The sequence below is a fragment of the Camelus bactrianus genome, chromosome 9 (assembly GCF_048773025.1).
Source record: "Camelus bactrianus isolate YW-2024 breed Bactrian camel chromosome 9, ASM4877302v1, whole genome shotgun sequence".
Taxonomy (NCBI): Eukaryota; Metazoa; Chordata; class Mammalia; order Artiodactyla; family Camelidae; genus Camelus; species Camelus bactrianus.
Genome location: NC_133547.1, coordinates 13,965,028 through 13,988,468, shown reverse-complemented (window position 1 = coordinate 13,988,468; position 23,441 = coordinate 13,965,028). Strand labels below are relative to the sequence as shown.

Here is a 23,441-nt window from a genome sequence, read left to right as displayed (position 1 = left end):
CCTCAGGCGCACTCATTTCCTAACTCACTATGTTATAGGCTTCCAGCCTGTTTGCTTGCTCTGTAATCCATTTCCTACAGTGTCTCATCCATTTTTCCCTCTTTCCATCTTAAAACAAATTTTTTTAAATTTCAGTTGTATTATATGGTTTGTCATTTCAGGGATCAGTGATGTTCAGTGACGTGTCCATAGTCTTCTCTCAGGAGGAGTGGGAATACCTGGACTTGAAACAGAGAGATCTGTACAGAGATGTAATGTTGGAGAACTACAGCAACTTGGTCTCGTTGGGTAAGGTTATCTGCCTCTGGAAATTTAGACTCTGTTCTCTGTAGTATCAGCTTTCTTCTCTAGAAATTTCATGAATATCTTTCAAGTTTTTTCCCTGTTCTCAAGGGAATGGCTTGGGCTTTATTTGTTTGGAAGTGAGCACCATCATTAAGCATATTCATCTTCCCCGTCTTCATGTGGCCTTTAGGCCTTCCTTAATGATGAAAGGGCTGGATTTGAAATCTGGGTGATTTACAGCCTTACTAGTGTCAAAGAAATCGGGCTTCACTTTGTATTTGAACTCAGAATGGCTATAGGTGTTTTGTTGCTTGTTGGTATACCTATAAGGAAAATAGCTAGACCTTGTATCTTGGTTTTTCTTGATTAAAAGAACACATAATTTTTTTAGTGGCAAGTTTTACCAACAGGATTTATTTATAATTCAAGAGAACTCATTCCTTTTGTTAGTAAACAAGCATATCCCCTTTTACTTACTTTTAGAATTGAAAGTTAAATGTCCAAGAGCTTTGCATTTAACATTGTATGAATATCCTAAGAAAAAACAGTGAATGCCTCAGGAAACTTCTTGTTTTCCTGTCAGCAAATAATAATGATGATGAATAATAATAGCAAATAAAATTTATGTAGCACTAAGCATATATTCTAGGCAGTGCTTAGATATGGATTGGTATTAATATTATCTTCACAACAATCACATAAGGTAGGTACTATAATTATTTCTATTTTATAGGTGAGGAAAATAAAGCATAGATGTAACCTGTCCAAGGTTATGATACTGGGATATGGCAGAGGCAAGATTTGAACCCAAACAGTCTCTCAACTACTATTGCCTCTCAAGAAGGAGAACTTGCATGAATATAAATTAAGACCTCTTCCCTCCTTCTCTAATCTCCATATATTATGTAATCTTAACATGATGTTTTTTTAACCACCTTGTTTTTCTTTGATCTAAAGGCTTTATCAGTTATCATCTGACCTATAGTTTATTAAAAATTTAACCAAGACTAAGTCAAAGTAATTTTGAATTTTTTTTTTTTTAATTTCCCTGTTACCTTACATCTCTTCTTCTGACCAGGATGCTTCATTTCTAAACCAGATGTGATTTCCTTATTGGAGCAAGGAAAAGAGCCCTGGAAAGTAATGAGGAAAGGAAGAGGACGGTATCCTGGTGAGTGAGGGCTAGTAAGTCAGAGGGAAGCCATTCCCAGAGGAAACTGCCCAACTACTTAGGGAAGAAGCACAGCCTCTTGTGTTGTTCATAAAGCCGACTTTGAGAGTTGATGGCTTAAGGAGAAAACGTCTGAGACTTAGCTAGGGATACAAACAGAACTACTGTATCCCACTTACCACTCTCCTTTTTTTTGTTGTTCTCACTAATTTTCCTCCCCTTTGAAGGGGGCATGGGGTGTGGAGAGGTGCTCTCTTTGTTCCCAATATTATTCTATCTATATTTGTATTTCTTCTGCATTTATAGATAGATAATTTTGATTCAGTTGCTGCTGCTCTGGATAGATAGACAGATGATTGATTGATTGATAGGTAGATAGATAGATAGCTAGCTCCATCCATCCATCCATCCATCAATCACCTGGGCTCTGTGGTGGGCACTCTGCTGGACACCCGTCAATACAGTGGTAAACAAAACCAGTAGAGCCCTATCCCCATGAGAATTTACCTTGTAGTAAGAGAAACAGGGTAACTGTAAATAAACAGAAAATATAATGTCATATAAGAGAGTACTATGAAGGAAAGTAAGTGTAGTAAAGGAATAGAGAATGGGATGGAATGGGAAGACTATTTTAGTTATGGTCAGGGAAGCGTTTTTTTCCCCTAACTTTTCTGATAAAATTTTAAATGGGAAAAAAAAGACTACAGAGATGAATGTGCTTGACATTATAATAATACTATATGTTTTATCAGCAAGTAAAATTTCATATAAATTACTCTAGAAGATAGATCCTTAGGTCACAGAATATCATTCTGGTTTGCCTTTCCCCACGTGTGTATATATCTACCTTCACATCAGGAGAAATATGAATGCGATAGACTATAGGGAGAATGATGCCTTGGTTCAGCTTCTCCTTCTGTGCCTTCTTCATCTCTCTTTGAACCTCTTGTTAAAAAAAAGAGAACCCTTAAAATTCTTGATATAGAGACATATGTTATCATTTTGTATTTTGCTCTCTGTATATTCAGGTTTGGCCGAGGAGACTCATTTTAGGCTAGAAGTTCTTTTGTAACAATAGGGCCATTTCAGTACCCATACTGTTTATAACGTTATATCTTCTGACTTACTTTCTACCAGAATAGAGAAAAACATACTTTTTTCCCCCCCAATCCTAACTTATTTCCTTATTCACACATGGGTGATTTAATGATATTTACAACTGTTAATACTAAAAAAACTATGAAATGCAGTTGTTCCAAGTGAAAAAGATAATACCAGTTTAGTCAGAAATATTTAGCCAAGTAACAATTATTGACTCAAAGTTAGACATCTTAAACAAGGTCATTGTTTTTTTTCTTTCCTTTTCTTTGTTTCTTTCTTCCTTTTAGTTAAGTTTTATTGAATTATAAATGCATACAGAAAAGTAGACAAATGAAGGAAGGCTTTTTTTAGGAGGTGATATTTGAGAAGAGATGTGAAGTAAGGGCTCAAGCCATTTTACTCTAGAGGAAGAGCGTTCTGAGCAGATAGAAAAGGTCTAATGAAGAAGTTAGCTTTGTGTGTTTGAAAGCCATTATGGCTAGAACAGGGGGATGGGGAAGGGAAAGTAACAGGAGATGAGATCAGAGTTAGGCAGGGGCTAGATAATGTAATCATCAAGAGAAAGTGTATGCTGTCGTCTGCTTTATGTTTTAAAATGATCCCTCTGGTCAAGTGCAAAAGCAGGAAGGACCAGTATGGAAGCAGTTTCAGTTCAGACTAGAAGCAATGATAATTTGGATCAGAATGGCAAAGATAGGAGGTAGTAAGAAGCCGTAAGACTCAGAAGGTAGTGCCAAAAGAACATGCTGGTAGAATTATGAATGAAGTAAGTGAGAATGAGGTATCAAAGGAGGAGATAAGGGTGTTAGCTTGAATAGCTGGGTGAATGGAAGCACAGTTTACTGAGCTGGGGAAGATAGGAAGAGCAGGTTGGCAGGTAGACATTGGGAATTTCTTTTTTGGATATTTTAAGTTTAAATTGTTGTTTTAGATGTTAAGAGGACAGCTGAATATGTACACATGGAGCTCAGGGAGAGATTATAGCCTGATGTACATTACACCTGGGTGTCTTCACTTTATGGTTAGAATTTGAGTCCATGGGTCTGAATGTGTTCATCTAAGGAACCCATGCAGATAGAAGAAAGCAGATAAGGAGAGGAGGCCTGAAGATTGATTCGTGGGATATGCCACCAGTCAGACATTTAAAAGAGGGGGAGGCAAAGGGTAGAGAAGGACCAGCCACTGACACAAAATAAAAACAAAAGAAAATGTTTCAAAATGGGGAGTAGAGAATGAGACCTGAGGTTCTGGTAAGAAGGAGAATGCTGGTGACCTTGTGAAGAGTGATTTTAATGAAGTCGGAGTGAAAACCTGCTTGGAATGACTTAGTAAGAGAAGAGTAGGTGAGATATGAGATACTAGAGCGTGTTTGTGTGCCCATGGGAATGATTCTGTAGGTGGAGAAAATTGATACAGTAGAGAAAGCAGTGTCCTTGAGGTGGGGATAGAGGAAGTGGGTGGGATCCAGGGAACAAGAAGGAATTGAAGGGAAAACAGTGTGGTTATGAATGTAAGTAAGTTGGTCTTTGTAGTGAAGAGAGGACAGCATGTTCTTGTATTGTTCTTTTCTCAGTGAAATCAGAAGGATAATCATGAATAGAATGTGAGGATTATTAAGTGGTGGCATTCACTATGGGCTTATTCAGGATGTGGTGAAAATTGATACTTCAGAATTACAGTTCCTTGGATGTCAGGTTTTATTATTTTCAGATCTTTATCCTCTGTCCCCAGTGTTGAAATGGAAATAGGACTTCCTTGAAACCAAATCTTCTATATCCTAGACTTTCTTGCATCAACAAAGAAAGATGGTTAATAATAAAATGCCTAAACAGACTTAAGTATTAAGTCCAGGTAATTTATGTGACATTTCCCACTTAATTAAAGCTGGTTCTCTGCAAAGGGGGAATCACATTTATGATTTTTTATATTTACGTATTTTTAGCTGATCAAAGCAAAGGTTTATATTTTTCTGTATTCTCATCAGCATTGCTTAATAGAATAGAAATCCTTTGGTCCAACAGAATTAGGAATGGTGTTTGGTTTGTTTATTCATAAAAATGGGTTAGTGGGGAGGGGATAGCTCTAGCAGTAGAGCGCATGCTCGGCATGCACAAGGCCCTGGGTTCAATCCCCAGTACCTCCTCCAAAAAAAAATAAATACGTAAACCTAATTACCCCCCAAAAATAAAAATAAATTTTAAAAAATGGGTTAAATATTTTATGTACATACCATAAAAGTGTATTTTAACTCTCAGCATTAAAATACAGGTCTTTGTCAATACTTTTGATATGTGTTCAAGCCTTTCCTTCCATTGTGTCTTGTATTTACTTTTTCATCTAAACAACACACATAATTCATAGTCTGTTATTTCTAGTTAAAAAATTTTTAAAGTAGAACAAGAACCAAACTTGCAATGAATAGAGAATACTTCTCATGAGTTTACGTATTATTTAATTAAGTTAGATACTTTCAGGAAAAAAGTGAAACTGGCCTAAACTTGTTTGGAACAGACACAGTTAACCCATGTGACATAGGAGTGCTTTTGTCAACTGGGCCTGTGGAGGTGGCCATATCCCCAGGACATGACCAGCCACTGACCTGCCTCATGCCCTGGCCCACTTATGTGTTGTCTACTCTGGAGGCAGACAAAAGTAGTTGCTGTCTGGCCAAGGGTGATAGTCTGCAGAATTCCATATACCTGGCTACTTTGAACACAGCTATTTGTTGTTTGCCATTGTCTCCATACCTGCTCCGTTCCTCAGCATGAACACCCTTGGTAGGCCACTGTCACCTTGTGCAGAGTAATCTCCCTCTGTGATTTGGTGTGTGATTTCTTTAGAAAAATCTAACACCAAATGCTTCATGAATGTTTCAGCATTTTCTTTGTTAAGGTTGTGTATATCTTTTAAGTTTATTCTTGTTACTAGCATGACTGGAATCTTTTTTTCTCCATCATATTTTATTGTTAAATGTATATATAAAGGCTATTGGTTTTTGTATTTTATACCTACTACCTTATTAAATTCTGTTATCATTTATAGTATTTAAATCTTGTAAGTTTTCCAATGATTCATTCAGATCCTCTGGAAATACAGTTTTACCTCCTTCTTTTAAATTCTACTTCTCTCTCTCTTTTTTTTTTTTTTGATATTTAAGTGCCTTGACTAATAACGCCAAAGCTGCTTTTTTGTTACGGTTATGTATATTTTATCAGTTTAGGCAGGTACTTACTCTTGTTTTACTGAGCTATTTTTTTTTTAATCAGGAATGTTTCTTTTTTTTACTGGCCTTTTCAGCATCTATGGAGATGGTCATGTGATTTTTTTTCCTTCTTTCCTCAGCTCTATTAAATATGTTGAATTATCTTAATAGATTTCCCCATACTGGACCACTTTAGCATTCTTTGAATATACAGCACTGGGTCTTTTGGCATGCTGTGTCATTAGATGCTTAGAATTTTTACATTAGTTTTCAGAAAATTGGTATGTAGTTTTCTTTTTATGAACAATATTTATTTAGTATGACATTATTATGTCATGAAATAGTTCTTAGTTCTCAGAGTAAATATAATTTGAATGGCTTATTCTTTACAGCTTTAATAACCTTTTGAAAGCTTTTTTTCCTGGGAGAAGGAGATAGTAAGTCTGACTACATTCTAATCTTTTGAAACATTATATCTCTTCTGTGATCAGTTTTGGTAATTATATTTTCTTAGAAAATTATTCATTTTAGCTATGTTTTAAAACTTACTGGCAAAGTAATCTTTTTTTCAACTATCCTCTGTATTTATTCATGATTATTTTCACTTTGCCATTTCTTTATTTCTATGTCTATGCCTTCTTGCTGTTACTATATTAACTAATAGTTTATCTATTTTGCTGATTGATTTTTTAAAAAGAATTTTGTTTTACTTTGTGTGTTCTTTTTTTTTTTTCTAACTATTCTACTTCTGCTTCTATATAGTTAATTTCTTTCTGCTTTGCTTCAGTTTGTTTTTCTAATTTTTTGAGTTGGATTTTTAGTTAATTTTTTCTTTCATTTATACTGTTGATGTATTTAAGTTTTTTATTTTCTTTCAAGCACTGTGGTTACAGTTTTACAGATAATAATTTACTGTAGTTTTTTTTTATTATTACTGTAGTTTTCTTTGAAAAAATACTATTTTGGATCTTATTTTCCTGTCAATCTAAGAGTTATTTAATATAGACTTATAAAATTCTAAGTGGATTTACTTTTTTGTTGTTGTTACTAATTTTCACTTTTAGTAGAAACTATGATTTCAACTTTCTTATATAGACTGTATTGTAATAATTAAAAACTTCATCATTTTTCTCTCTCATACACATCTCATACAGCACTTAAACTCCCCTCTGGCCATTTCTTCCACTGGTTACCATCCTTTGGTTTACTTCCATCATGATTTTTGTTAGCAAGTTCTTCACATTCAAGTTACTGTAAAACCCTTTGACTCTATTAGTGAGTTACTTACATATTACATCTTTTTTTTTTTTTTTGCTAAGGATCTCATGAACTTTAATTAAGGCATAAACATGTTTCCCTGAGAGGTCCTTGGTACACATTACTAGGAAATACAGAAATGGCCTTGCCTCTGAGGAGATGGAAGGGAGAAGACTCGAACAAGGGAATGAAGGAACAAAATCCGTTGAGCATTTGTAAAATGGATGAGTAACAGAATAAGCTTAAGGGGAGTTTAAGTAAGTAGAGTTCCTCAGTTACTTTGTTGTGATGTGGAGACAAAGAAGGAGTAAGCCATAGCTATAGAATGGGCACTGTAAAGAATACTGCATAGACAGGGTATAAGCAATGGAAAGGTGTACAGGAATATACAACCACCATTTTTCTTTTATATGTTCTGCTGGGCCAGCTTGGATGAATGAGAAGATGCTTAGTCATTGTAGTGTGAGAGGTTAGAAGCAGAGAAATATATTCAGAGTAGGTATATAACTATGGGAATTAAATGAGTGAAACCTATTATGTGCTTTGGATTTATTATTTAATGGAGAGTGAAGCAGGGATTGTTTCTGCCGTTGACGAGATTTAGGGGTAAGAAAATAAGCAGAATAACAATTGGAAAAATTAATAAATAGATAATTTCAATATAGATCTGTTGATATGTAATATATGCATAATAACAACACAGACATGTGGTTTACACCTGAACAACACAAGGTCTTGGGTGCCACCCCCAGTGCAGGCAAAAATCCACTATAACTTTTGACTCCACCAGAACATAACTAATAGCCTATTGTTGGCAGGAAGCCTTGCCAGTAACACAAATAGTTGATTAACACATATTTTGTATGTTATATATGTTATATGCTGTATTCTTACAATGAAGGTAGCTAGAGAAAAGAAAATGTTATTAAGAAAATCATAAGGAAGAGAAATACATTTACAGTACTGTACTGCATTTATTGATACCATAAGTTTATGTCATTTGTTTATGTAAGATTGTCTGTTAGTACCTACATCAATATTGTCTTATATGATACAAAACACTGTAGATGTTATATACGTATTACTGACACTGGACATTAAAAATGAAAAGATAATGTGAAAAAATCATATTTATTTACAGGTATAATAATTTATGCATTGAAAATGGAGAAGCAGCAATATGATTGCTTTATGGTAGTCTAGTGTAATTGATATGATTGCTTCATGGTAGCATAGTTTATACACTAATGAATGGATTGGCATAAAATTTTTATGGCATACAGTATTACAGTGATATTCATAATACAGTATTGGAAACATTGTTACATTTTAAAAAACCAATTACCTGTGACAATAGGCTGATATGCAGTTTTTCCAATTATAAGAGAGAAGTACATTGTACGGTAATGTAATTCTTTGAAAGCAAAGTTATGTAATAGTAAGAAAAGTAGCACATTATTAATTTGATTGTAAATATCTCTCATCTATGCCTGTGTAAGGATAGGCTGTCCACTTTAGTACAACTCTTGCACACGATGTTCTACACGTATATTTTTGTATGTGTATTGAAAAAAATCCAGGCATCAGTGGACCTGTGCAGTTCAAACCTGTGTTGTTCAAGGGTTAGCTGTATAATAAGGACATAGCTTTAGGTACTGTCAGTAGAGTCAGCAGCCCTTAGAGGAAGTGACTTTTAATCTAAGACCTCAGAGTGAGAAGGAGCCAACCATGCAGAGAGTCCAAACAAAAGATTTGTGGGAAATAGAGCAGACTGAAAAGTCCTAAGAAGTGGAATTAAGTTGGAACATGTTCTAAGATCTGCTGAGAGGCCTCTCCAGGCAGCAGTGGAGAGGGCAGTGATTTGAGATGATGTGTTATAGTTGTCGACTGAACTAAAATCATAGAACGTGAAAGTTGTGGGTCAAGTTTTATTTGGGGGCAAAATGAGGACTATAGCCTTGGAGACAGCATCTCAGATAGCTCTGAGGAACTGCTCCAAAGAGGCAGGGGGAAGCTCAGCATTATATATATGATTTTAGTGAAGAGGGGTACATGCAGTCAAGCACACATTTTAGGCAAAGGCTTGCTTGCTGCTAGTCACGAGTAGCAGGTGTCACTGTTAAGGAATTCAGTGTTTTTCTAAATATGAAGAAACTCAAGAATTTGGGCTCATAAAATCTCCTGAAAATATCTAACTATAAAGTCCTGTTCTGCTAGTTTTCCCAGACACAGAGTTCCTCATTCCTCATCTCCACCCTGAGCTCCTTTCAGGGAGTGTTGGAGGTCAGGGGCTGCAGCGGCTCATGATTTAACCCAAGCAGAGGTAGATGGCAAGTGCCAACGTGATTCAATCTTTGTAGAGGCAGAGGGTGAGTGCCAATTTTTAGTTGGCATAGGCAAGCAGAGGCCTTTTAACAACAAGGAGTTTGATTTTATTCTAAGAATAAGAGAAATTGCTGAAAAAATTTAAGTATGAATTCTCAATCTTTCTTCTCCATCAGCATCTTTATGTGGAGAATATTAAATATAGAACTGCCTGGGACTGTGGAATCTGATTCAAGTGGTTTAGATGGTGTCTAAATCACAGTATTTGTAACAAGCGCCCTGGTGATTCTGATTCACATTTCAACTTGAGAACCACTGACTTAAAATGTTTAGTCACCCTCTCACTTTCTTACACGAACTCGTTTTCCTGGTGTTCCCTTTTGATTTTTTTTTTCCAAATTGTATAACTATTTTTAGAATTTTACTGGTTATTACTTTGTCTTTTATTTCTACTGGACATTTTACTTCTTTTAAAAAAAGAAAACTGCATGTTCGCTCTCTTGTTTTCTGTCAGATTTGGAAACCAGGTATGAGACCAAGAAGTTATCTTCAGAAAATGGTGTTTATGAAATGAACTTAACCCAGTGGAAGATAATGGAAAGAATTAAAAACTGTGGCCTTAAGAGCCTTAGTTTAAAAAATGATTGGGAGTCCAAAAGAAAATTTGAAGGACAAGAGGATTATTTCGGTCAAGTGAAAATTGCATCTCAAAAAGTGTCCTCTTACCAAAAACGCACATCTCTTACTTCACGTCAGAGAATTCATTTTGTTGAGAAACCCTATGAATGTAAGGAATGTGGAAAGGCCTTTAGAGTACGCCAACAACTTACTTTTCATCACAGAATTCATACTGGTGAAAAGCCCTATGAATGTAAGGAATGTGGGATGGCCTTTAGACAGACTGCACATCTTACTCGACATCAGAGACTTCATTCTGGTGAAAAACTCTATGAGTGCAAGGAATGTGGAGAATCTTTCATATGTGGCCCAGACCTTAGAGTACATCAGAAAATTCATATTGGTGAGAAACCCTATGAATGTAAAGAATGTGGGAAGGCGTTCAGAGTTCGTGGACAACTTACTCTCCATCAGAGGATTCATACTGGTGAGAAGCCCTACGTATGTACAGAATGTGGGAAGGCCTTTAGACAGTATGCACACCTTACTCGACATCAGAAGCTTAATATTGCTGACAAACTCTATGAATGTAAAGAATGTGGAAAGGCCTTTCTGTGTGGCTCTGGCCTTAGAGTACATCACAAACTTCACACTGGCGAGAAACCCTATGAATGTAAAGAATGTGGCAAGGCCTTCAGAGTGCGGCAACAGCTGACCCTCCACCAGAGAATTCATACTGGTGAGAAACCCTATGAATGTAAGGAATGTGGAAAGACTTTTAGTCGTGGTTATCATCTTATTCTTCATCACAGAATTCACACTGGTGAGAAACCTTATGAATGTAAAGAATGCTGGAAGGCCTTTAGTCGTTACTCACAACTTATTTCACATCAGAGTATTCATATTGGTGTTAAACCCTATGACTGTAAGGAATGCGGGAAGGCCTTTAGACTGCTCTCACAACTTACACAACATCAGAGTATTCACATTGGTGAGAAGCCGTATAAATGTAAGGAATGCGGAAAGGCCTTTAGACTGCGCCAAAAACTTACTCTACATCAGAGCATTCATACTGGTGAAAAACCCTTTGAATGTAAGGAATGTAGGAAGGCCTTTAGACTTAATTCATCTCTTATTCAACATCTGAGAATTCATTCCGGTGAGAAACCCTATGAATGTAAGGAATGTAAGAAGGCCTTTAGACAACATTCACATCTTACTCATCATCTGAAAATTCATAATGTAAAAATATAAGAAAGCCTTTTCAGTCTTGTGCTGTAGAACAATCTGTGAATGTAGTAATTAGTCCCTTGTGCTTCATACATGCACCTGACTGGGTATAAGGGAGTTTGTAGTGTTAAAAGGATATGTTAATTTAATATATCCCACCCTCACTCAAACCTGAAAATCTTCACATTCATTCTAAAAACTAACCCTATTAATATAACAGATGTGGGGAAGACACTTATCATCTCTATCCCATCACTTTCATACCTGTATTATATTGAACAAGGTGCTTAACTGCTCTGGTTATAATTTCTTCATTTATAAAACAATATAACACGGTGGCAGAGCAAAGATTGCCGCAAATTCTTTGACACGCCTCCCATCAAGAGGTGGAATCCATATCCTTTCCCCGCTTGAATCTGGGCAGACTGTGACTGCTTTGACCAGTAGAGTTGTGGAAGTACTGCTGTGCTAATTTCTGGACTGGCAGATTTTGCCTCATTTCTTGGAATACTCTGTCAACATCAGATCCTGACCTGGTCAGGCTACTCTGCTGAAGAGACCACATGGAAAGGCCCTGCAACTACACAGAGAGGCAGAGGGAGAGGCACTCTGCTATGCCGAGTCTTCCAGACATGCCCACCGAGACACCAGACATTTGAGTGAAATAATTGTGGATCCTCCAGACCAGGCATCAGCTGAATGCACTGACTGACCTCAGTTGATGCCATACAGAGGAGAAAAATGGACCAACTGAGCCCCTGCCCAAATTCCTGACCTGCAAAATCATGGGATACAATAAAATGGTTGTTGTTTTAAGCCATTAAATTTTGGTTTATTATTATCATCATGAATATTACTCTCTTGAAAACTCATATGAAAGACTAAGGGCACAGTGAACATAGAAATGCCTTCCACCAACACTCATCCCTTATTGAACGTCAGGTAATTTACTCTTGTTAAAATAGTAAAAGATGTTCTTTTTCAGTTCATAAAGAAGAAGATACTCTACAATCTATGCTCTCTGACCTCAGTATAAATTTAAAGTTAACAAAGGATAAGATAAAAAAAACTATTTGGAAATTACAAATCCACCTATATTATAAAACCTGGAGTGATTTTTTAAAATCCATTGTCGCCTTTTTTTTTAATGCTTACATTGTCCTGTCTTTGATGAGTGGGAATCCCCTCAATTTGGATCCTGTGTCCTTTTGTCATGATTACTATAGTCTTTGATAGCTGCTTCTTTTTTCTGACCAAATGTATTGGTCAGCTACAGAGCATATTAGGGCATTTATTAATAAGGAAATGGGGAAAATGTAGCTTTTATCTTACTTTTCCTTTATGAAACTATGTTTCAAGACAACCAAAAGCTGGTGAAAGAAAGTTCTTTATTAGAGAATTCTGGCTAATAAAGATCAAAGGAATCAAAAAAATCACACTTTTTATTTATGAAATAATAGATCTTGGTGATAACGATGAATGTGAAGACCATCCATTAGGTGAAAGATTATAGGAAGCTTTTGATGGATAGAGCAGAATGACAACCCACTAATCTATATTAAGATCTCTAAATTAAATCAGTGAGGCTGTGTGTTTATCTTGACATAATGCAATGGATGTATACTACCTGTGGAGTATTCTTGCCCAAAATACTGATCCAGAAGTGTAATTTAGTCTCTAAATCTACCAGTTTACAGGAAACTTAGGGAATAAATGAACAAAGTAATGACACAAAGAAGCAAACAACCAAATCCAGAGTGTGGGAAATTTCACAGACTAAAAAGCCTTGTTTCTTAACCAATATATATCAAGACATTAGAAATAGAATTTATAGAGACTTAAGAGACATATGAATTAAATAGTGTGTGGAATGTGTTGACATCCTTTTGTTAAAATGTACCCAGGATTTGTCTTAATCAGGTGCGGTAAGACACACAGATGTGGAAATGACTGTCACGAAGGAAGAAGCTTATATTGGAAGATTTCTAGAAGAAACAGGAGGCACTGCATGCACACAGGTCCACATGGAGGAAGCACCCAGTCCTGTTAGGAGGCACAGGTGGGAGAGGGTGTGACTCAGAACCTTTACTGAAGTTTTCCCAGCAGGGAATAGGCACATGGTGCCAGGTAGGTCCCCCGAGCAAGTTTAGGACTGGTTAGTTTGAACAGTTTTGTTGAGCTCTGATACAGGAGTGGTCTTTAGTTGTCCAGTACTTGGCCCTGGGGTGATTTAGGCTAGGAGGAATATTGGCTTGGTATGTGAGAGTCGGTTAAAGGAGATATTTTGGGGTGTGGACTTTGGATTGATTGGTTTGTATATCACAACGCATGGTCACAGGGGAGTCATTTGCCAAGGAATTTTCTATCCCTGGGAGGGGTAGTCGCTCCAAGATCAAGTCCCCAAATGTCTGAGCATCAAAAATACAGAAAATAAGAAAATACAGTTAGTACAATCCTGATTTGGACAAATAAATGAAAAAAATTTTTCCATTATTTTAAAAAGGTAAACTTAGAATGGGTATTAAATTATATTAAATAATTATTATTCATTCGTTAGACATGATGACATGGTTGTGGGGTTTGTATGTGTGTATAAATCCTTACGCGTTAGAGATCTGTAGTGTAATATTCAAGGATGAAATTGTCGTGTACTTTTTAAATTTGCTTTATAATACTGAAGAAAAAAAGTGAGAAGGATAGATGAAACAAGATTGGCAAAATATTGCTAAGTGGTGAAGCTGGATAATGGGTACATAGGGTTCATTGTACTATTCTTACTACCTTTGCATATATTTGAAAACTTCCATAATATAGCTTTTTTAAAGTAGAAAATCTGAAATTTTAGACCGCTTAGTGATAAATAATAATGTGATGCCTACAAATAAGAATTTGTGGGAAGTCACCAAAGCTCTACTTAGTAGAAAATTAATATTCATGCATTTAGAAAACCTGGATAGAGAAGGTTCACTACTCTGTCCCCACATCTACGTTGCCTGCCACACAACAGGCAATTGATAAGTGTGTTGAAAAAAAAAAAAACTCAAAATTTTTTTTTAATTAAGATAAGCAACAGGAAGTAACTCATACAATAAAAGTAAAAATACAATTTTAAAAAGTAAAATTGCCTAATTACTTCCCCCCAAAATAAAAAAGTAAAAATCGAATAGTTAATAAAACAGTAGATTTTATACCAATATAGAATTGGTAGTTATTATTGAGGAAAAAAAGATGATTCAGTTATAGCATTATGTATGGGAATAGTAAAATAGCTACATATATCAAGGAGATTTAAAATTTTTTTAATTTATAGATGTATTACTATATATGCATTTCAATATGAGTAAAAATATAGAGGATGAGTTATCTAGGGAAACCTAAATGATCCAAGTTGACTAAGATACTATAGATCTGACCAAGCATAGATATTATATTTTATTTATTTTATATTTTAATTTATAATTTATAGATTTTAGATTTATAATCTATGAGAGCTGCAAACAAAGGGAAAATGTATGTAGTTATGCTCTTGTTTTTTAGAAACTAGACTCAATAGTTTTACACCAATAAAATTTTAAAGAACAGGTAACTTCTAACAAAATTTTACCAGATTATTCTATAAGGCAAATATCCCAATAATAAAATTAGATGAGGATATTCCTAAAAAGCAAAATCTAGACCAGTATCATTTAAGATACATGCAGACATTCCAAATAAAATTCAGTACATTGAACTCAATAGTCTAATAAAACAATTATAAAACATAAAATGATTTAGCAGGAATATCCAGGGGCCTGACCTGTTGTGATTATTAGGTACCAAGATTTTAGGTTTCTAACTTAAGCAATGTAACAATGTTGGGGAAAATGACCTGATCTAGCCCCAGTGTCTTTTAGGTTATTTCTCTTCTTAATTCTCATTTATTTTAACCTCATCAATTTTATAAAAAGAATGAACAAATAAGTGAAAAATAGGTATTTAGTGCTTAAAAATTACTACCTTCCACAGAAGAAAAATTAGTATTGCCACAACACTTTGTTTTCAACCAGATTAGTGTTACTGTCATACATTGACTTGTGCCTCTAAAGTCCATTTTGCTCAGAGTGGGCAGATTGGGCAGAAGTCACTGAATAATCATTCACCATCTAGAATAATCATTCACCATCTAGAACAGTACGTCTTTCCCACTCATGATGTCAAATTGCTTTTAATTTGTGAGTAGTACACAGTGTTTACACAAAATTGTAATACCTACAAGTATTTTAAGTGCTATGATAAAATTAGTTTTTGCTAGTAGGTCAATGTGTTTTTCCTCCCTGGTAACATTTTCTTGTTAACAGAAGTCTTCTGAGGACAGTGCATTAACTCAGAATTTCTTAAAGTATGTTCCTCAAAACACCAGTACTTAGTGGTTCTTGAAGAAAATGACTTTGTGGTCAAACAAGCATGAGAGAGCTCTGTATTCTATATTTCTTGGGGGGAAAAATTCACACTAGTGCTTATCAAAAGACTATCAAAAAAGTTTCATTTTTATCTAACCCAGTGTATCTCATACTTCACTATAGAGCCCCCATTGCCATTTCCTACTGCAGATGTAATTCCACTTTAGAAGATGTTGCTGTAACCAAAAAGAAGTGGCTTCGAGGATGGCGATGTCAGCATTATGGTAGGTGTATGGTTATCTGTGTGGTGAGGAAAGTGACTCATCAGCTGTTTGCTTTTTTTGGATTTAATATGATGCTCTTCAACAGAATAGAACCCCCCTGGCCCTATTTTTTGTATGAATACATCATATGTATTTAGGCCTTTTATTGGTCAATATTTAAGTTAGATATAATTTCTCACTGAAAAATTTCTTAGTGAATATTTGAGTTTTTTGCTGCACATAAGCAGGGTTTCTCTGAGGTATTTATCAAAAGATCAGATTGGTAAGTCGCGGATCATGTTCACTTTCAACCTCAGTACATACTGCTGTGGAAGAGGAGAACATCATTATGTCGCCAGTTTACAACTCCTTCAACCAGTGAAATGTTACTTCCTTTTATCCTCACTTCTGGTATGTGCTTTAATATCTTCCTGGTAAATAGTGAGTTGAGCATCTTTTCACATCTGTTTATTGCTAAGTACTGTAGCTTGCCAATTCATATATATTGCCCATATTCCTTTTTTAGAAAACATTCATATAAAAATCGTGGGATTCTTAAACATAACATTCTAGATAGTAAACCTAGTAGAATGATGGACTTAGCTTCTCCCAGATTGTGGCTTATTTCTGTATTTATTGTAATATTGTTATATTAAAACTTTATGGATGCAGTTACAGCTTTCATTATTACCCAATAACCTTTTAAATTTTTTTTTTACCAGACTTGATTTTTTTAGGCAATTAGTTATGTGAGCTGCAAACAGATGTGATATTTTTCTTGAGTACTTATAGTGATTATTTTATTATTATTGCAGTAGAAACAATTTCCAGAACCAGATTTAGGATTCATGGTGATAGCAGGCATCTAATTGTTTTTCCCAGCTTAATGGAAATCACTTAATATAATGTTTGCTCTATGTTTGAGGTTAACAGACATTGTGTGGTTCACTTGTTTCTTTCAGTCCCTATTGAACTTTATTAAAAATGCCTGCTAAGTATTGTCAGATGCCTTTTGCCACATTGATATATTTTTCTTCTTGAATTTGCTAATGTGATAAGGTATACTTTGGTCATTAAGGCAATATATTGATGTGAAATGAACAAGTAGACCAGTAGAACAAAATAAAGAGCCCTGTAATAGACCTACATATATATGGTCATCTGATTTATGACAAAGGTTCCTTTGCAGTGTGGTTGCAGAGGAGGTGATGGTCTTTTCAATAAGTAGCACTGGGTCAATGGCATATCCATATTGATAATAATTAATCTAGGCTCGTACCTTATACTTCACATAAATCAATTCCAGATATGTTAATGATGTAATTGTAGAAGATAAAACAAAACCTTTAGAAGAAAACATAGAATATCTTTCTAGCCTTGGGTCAGCCAAGATTTCTTAACACAAAATCACTACCCGTGTGAAGAAAAAATAGTAAATTTTACTATATTAAATTTAAAGATCTTTTTCACCAAAAGACACCGTTAAGAAAATGAAAAGAGAAGCCACAGAGTGGGAGAATATATTCACAATACATATATTTGACCAAGAATTCATCCAGAGTATATAAAGGACCACTACAGATCAATAAATGGCAAACAATCAAATAGGATATGGGGAAAAACTCAAATAAGCATTCAAAAAAATGGATATTCAGGTAGCCAATAAAGACATCAGAAGGCGCTCAAGTTCATTAATTATCAAGAAAATGGAAGAATGAAAACCACAGTGTGATATGACTGCCCCCACCAGAGTAACTAATCAAAAAACTGCATGCAGCGTGTATACCTGCAGTGTGCCACGGTGTGCTCTGCCTGTTGATGATATGCTAATGAATATTAAAGACAAGATCCCCAGTCTCCAGGAGAATCTGGAAAGCAGACAACCAGAGAATACCTAACTAAGATAACTTCAGATATTGATAAGCCTCGTGAAGAAAAAGGATACTGGGAAGGAGAATTTTACTGGAGGTGGACAATTCAATCGATCTTTTCATCTGAAGGATATACATTATCCATAGTGGTTGCAATACAGGTTTTATGTGTTAGCCAGGCTAACACTGAAAAAGAAAAAGTACAAAGGGGTACTAGTCCAACCAGATAATTAAAAATACTATAAATTCCCTATAATCAAAGCAATGTGATATTCCTGCATGAACAGACCAGTGGAATACAACAAAATTCCATAATTAGACCCAAATGTATAGGGGAATTTTAGTACAGGAAAGGATAAGGGAAGTGACATTTCTTCTATATTTTTCTGTAGTTTTTACTTTGGGGACCATGTTAATATTTTACAGATTTTAAAAGTCAGTAACAGAAGAGAGACCCTAAATTGGAATATAAGCAAAAATAAACATTTCCTTCACATTAAAGGGGAAAAAAAGACTAATGCAAGCAACTTTTGAGGACAATTTGACCATATTCCCACAGGCTAAAAACAGAAAGGAAAAACAAAAAAAAACCTGGAAATGAATAATTAACTCTAGTTAGTAGGATTGATTTACACAATGATATGGATTAGCAATTCCGAAACTGCTTCTTCATGTATTCTAAAATAGTCCAAAAAGTAACTGTAATATGGGAGTAGGTAAATATAACAGGAGCCAAGTTTATCATTGCTGGAGTAAGGAGTTACAACATGGAGAAGAGGAGGTTACAATGAACCCTGTGGAATTGGATTGCAGCTTGAAGTATTACTACAAAGTCATGCTTTTTAAAAATAGGTAAATATAGAAATACATATATTTCTGTGTGTGTATGTATGTCCCCGTAGCAGAGAGGACATAGAAGCAATTATATCCCAGTAGCAATGAGAATAACCAGCACCCAGATCCAAGGAATCAGGGCTCCTCAGACAAATAGCATTAAAAAACTGAGCAGAGAAAGCACAGGATGAGGTTTGGAACATTTTGTAGGGGCAGAAAGTAAGGAAGTGTTAAAAAAAAAAATGATTGAACTATGTCAAAAGGTCACAGTGTCAGTCTGGAGTTCTCACTGGCCAAATCTGGACAATATGAGCATTAAAATAGCTCAAGACAGTAGCAGATTGAGTAAAATCATTGAATCAGTGACTGAGATAAAAATTTATGAAACATGCTTTATAGTAGAATGCTGACTTATTAGTGTAGAAAGAACAGTGAAATTACAAAATCACCATCAATCAACCATCACAGTAATTGATTCTGGTAAGAATCATCAATGTATGCTAAAACAAGTGGGTGAAAATTTGATGAGAAACAGTTTGATAACATCTTAAAGTCTCTCCGCACCAGTATTACTTACAAAGGGAAAAACAGTAACATTACAGTGAAGAAACCTGGCAGACACCACCTTTACCAGTAATCGAAGTGAACATAACCAGTGTGGCACAAAATGACATCTGGTACCTCCTGTTACAATGCACTGAGAAGAACAGAACACCTCCTGTGATATTCCTGCCAAAGGGCATAACCAGAATCTAATCATAAAGAAATAACAGAAAAATGCAAATTGAGCAATGGTTCTATAGAATAACTGGCCTGTACTAGTCAAAAATGTCAAGGTCAAGAAAGACAAAGCTTGAGGAATTGTTTCAGGTTAAGGGGACTAAAGAGACATGGCAATTAAGTGTAACACATGACCCTGGACCAGAAAAATTGTTTTCTATAATGGCTTTATTGGAACAATTGTGAATTTGAATAAGGTAAATACTAAAAGTACTGTTTCAGTATAAATTTCATAATTTTGAGTGTCGTAATTATGGAGATTATGGGAGAGAGTGCCTTTGCATTTGGGATGTGTACACTGAAGCATTCATGGGTAAAGGAGCCTTATGTGTGCAACTGACTTCTGAATTAAATTCTAATTGTTCAGGAAAAAAATAGAATCATAAAATAAATGCAGTAAATGTTAGCATTTATAAAAATCTATACGAAGAGTATACAGGAATTCTTTGTGCTGTTCTTGCAGCTTTTCCCTACATTTGATATTACTTCAAAATAAAAAATTTAAATAATGAAGAAAACAAGCTTGCATTTTGCCTCCTTCATTAATTGCTCTGTGATGTTGGACAGGTTTCGTCACCTCTCTGTTTCTGTGTCTGTCGCATGAGGATCAAAATAGTACCCACATGATGAGGCTGTTAGGAGGAATAATAAATTCATGTAACATTCTTAAAACTAGGCCCGGTAAAAAGAAAGAGTACTTAAAATTTTAGCTTTCATAATTTTTACTTGAAAATTTGTCTTTTTTTACCTCCAAGAAATTTTTTTTGTCTTTTTCTTTTCTTAAAATTTCTTTTTCTTCCTTATTATTGGTTTCTCCTTCTATACTTCCTATTAGAACTGATATTACAATTTCTGGCACTGCCTTTCACATAATCATTTTCTGTCATGTTTTCCATTTTTATTATTTTGTACAGAATTTTGGGAGAAACTCTAATCTTGATTTTTCTATTGTTACAGTCACTCTTCCACTTATTTACAGTTCTACTCTTCAGCCAAGCTATTGAGTTATTTACTTCATGAGTTTAATCTCCATGAAAGCAGATTGGTTTAAAAAAAAAAAAAAAAAAGCTTAACCTGGTTTTACGCATACTTTTTTTTCTAGTGTTTCAGTGAATGGAGACTGAGGTAGGGTGGGAGATACAGAGGCCTAATTGAGTTTTAAAGGCTTTGTTCTAAGCTCCGGCCACTTTTCTACCATGGGGATCCTTAAAACACTCCAGTATCATATAAATCTCACTTTTCATCTGTTACTTTTGTGTGTGTGTGTGTGTGTATTTATATTTATATTTATTTATTGAAGTATAGTCAGTTTACAATGTTGTGTCAATTTCTGGTGTACAGCGTCATTTTGTTATTTCTTAATTTAAAAGGTCAAATGCAAGTTTCCTGTACCCATTATCTTGTTCTATAGACTCATACTTTATTTTAAATAAGCCTTTTCTTTTAGAATGGTTTTAGATTTACAGAAAAATTGCAGAAATAGTTCAGAGTTCCCAAATAATGAGCACCCCGTTTCCCCTTTTGTTAACATCTTACATTACTGTGGTACGTTTGTATATTATTATTAACTAAAGCCCATACTCTGGTCAAATTTCCTTAGTTTTTACATAATGCTTTTCTGTTCCAGAATCCTATCTAGGATACCACATCACATTTAGTCTTCTATGTCCTTGTTTGTGCTCCTCAAGACTGTGACAGTTTCTCAGAGTTTCCTAGTTGTTAATGTACTTGACAGTTTTGAGGAGTACTCGTCAGTCATTTTATAGAATGTCCCTGAATTTGTGATTATCTAATGTTTTTCTCCTAGTTAGACTGGGGGTTTGAATCTTGAGGAAGGAAGACCACATTAACTGCCATTCTTAACATCATGTTAGAGGTACATGCTAACAACATAACTTATCAGTGATGCTATTAACCTTGAATACCTAGCTCAGGTAGTGTTTTCCAGATTTCTCCGCTGTGCAATTACTCTTCCCCTCTTTCCATGCTACACTCTTTGGAAGGAAGTCACTATGCACAGCCCACACTTTAGGGATGGGGAGTAATGCTCCGACTACTTGAGGGGGGGTAGTCCACACAAATTATTTAGAATTATTCTGTATGGGAGGTTTGTTCATTCTCCCCCATTTATTTATTCAACCATTTATTTCGTGTCAGGATGGATTCATGGATATTTGTTTTCTACTTTGGGTTATAATCCAATACCATGTTTTTATGTTTTTGTTTATGTTTCTTAAATTGTTCCTGCTTTGGCTATTGTGAGCTCTTTCAGTTGGCTCCTGTGTCCCTTTGACATACCCCCCCCCCCATCATTTTGTTTTTTGAGCACTTCCTTTACTTTCCGGTACTACAAGACATCCCAGGCTCGTCTTGTGTATTTCCTGCCCAACCCTAGAATCAGCCATTTCTTCAAGGAGCTCTGGTTCCTGTCAACCTAAATAAACCTAGGAGGCAATAATCAAGCAAAAAAAAAAAAAAAAAAAGATTATTTTGGATCAAAGAATTGCAATTGGAGGCACACAGATTCTAGTAGCAACCCAAACGGTGTCCCACTAACTAGGGAGTAAAATTCAGGGGCTTGGTTTACAGACTCTTAATTGGAGTTGGAGGCAGAAGCTAGTTTTGGCTAAACTTGAGTGTAAGGCTATCACCAGTAGGAGGAAAAAGTACATTTCTGTGACAAATTGCATGTGTTCTTGAAGAGTCCTTGGCATATTTGTGGTTTGGCCCAGTTCAAAAGTTCTGGTTCTGTCTGGTGAGGATGTACATAAGGTCCACCTCCTAATGGCCTTCTGGCTCCATTTTAAAACCCCTTGACGTAAGTGACTCCATTTTATTTAACATTTCACACTTCTTTCATTGTTGAATGGTATTAGAAACGAAGAGCTGGGCACAGGGATTGCTTCTAAGCCCTCTCAGCAGACAGAGCTAGAAAATATATTTGTGTGTACTAACCTAAGTATATATACAAATCTATAATTATTTATATATGGGTGTGTTCATATATATTAAGCCAAATATGAATTCATATTGATTTGTCTGACTCTAATCCAATAACAAATAGTTCATTTTGCCTTCTGTGATATTGTGATTTTTTTTAACTTTTATTATTTTTTTAATTGAAGTATAATCGGTTTACAATGTTGGGCTAATTTCTGGTGTACTACATAGTGATTCAGTTATACATATATACATACATATTCCTTTTTATACTCTTTTTCATTATAGTGTGATATTGTTATTTATAATAAGATATATATATATTTGGTCTTACCCTCCATTCCTGGCACTGAGCTCCTAAAACGCTCAAAATTTCCTAGGTGATGAGAGTGATAAAGGTGTGTTTTGTTATGTTAAGGAAGTGACCTTTGGAAAGCACCTAAGGATGAGAACTTGTTGCCGGTGGAGCCAGGCTGGTGCTATCTCTGGGTAGATAGTATCAGAAGTGAGTTGAACTGTATGTCTACCTGATGTCCAAAAATTGCTTGGTGGTGTGTGGAAAACCCTACACACACATAGTTGGTAACCAGGACCCTCTTACCTTCCCCCTTGGTGGTCTGGAACCTCCTATTCCAAGACTGAGGAACCTAGCTTTCATTGTCTTTCATCCATTGATTTATTTGTTAATATCCATGTACATGTAGTGGTTTCAAAATTGTTTACCCATACACCATTTATGTGCATTTGTCTTTAGACTTACAGTTTTTACTCATTCCCAAAGTTACTTAGGTCAGCCTCTTTCCCCCCACCCATACTCTTCAGTGAGGTTTATCATACATTTTTAATACAGTTGGATTATTTTGTCATTGTCTAAATCCCATCCTAAGATCCCTCAGTATCAACTTCCTAAATGAATTTTTTTAACATGTAAACATTAAAGTTCACTATTTTGCTGTGATGATCTGTGGATTTAGACAAACGCATAGTGTTATATATCCACTACTACAGTAACATGCAGAATAGTTTCACCACTCCAAAAAAGTCCCTGTGCTTCACATGTTCAACTCTCCCAAATCCCTAACCCTCTGGCAATCAGTGAACTGTTTTATGTCTTTATAGTTTGCCTTTTTCAGAATGTCATATAAATGGAATCATAGAGTATGTAGCCTTTTTCAGACTAGTACC

The 23,441-nt window shown here is 35.3% G+C and overlaps 1 protein-coding gene across 1 annotated transcript in view; it reads left to right on the top strand.

The window, feature by feature from the left end:
• Nucleotides 1–23,441, top strand: part of LOC105072626 (uncharacterized) — a 58,108-nt gene that overhangs the window by 7,001 nt on the left and 27,666 nt on the right. Inside the window, exons 3-5 of the mRNA XM_074370860.1 lie at nucleotides 162–288; nucleotides 1,364–1,456; nucleotides 9,856–11,210. Coding sequence (XP_074226961.1) covers nucleotides 162–288; nucleotides 1,364–1,456; nucleotides 9,856–11,210 — 1,575 coding nt within the window. The remainder of the gene's footprint in view (nucleotides 1–161; nucleotides 289–1,363; nucleotides 1,457–9,855; nucleotides 11,211–23,441) is intronic.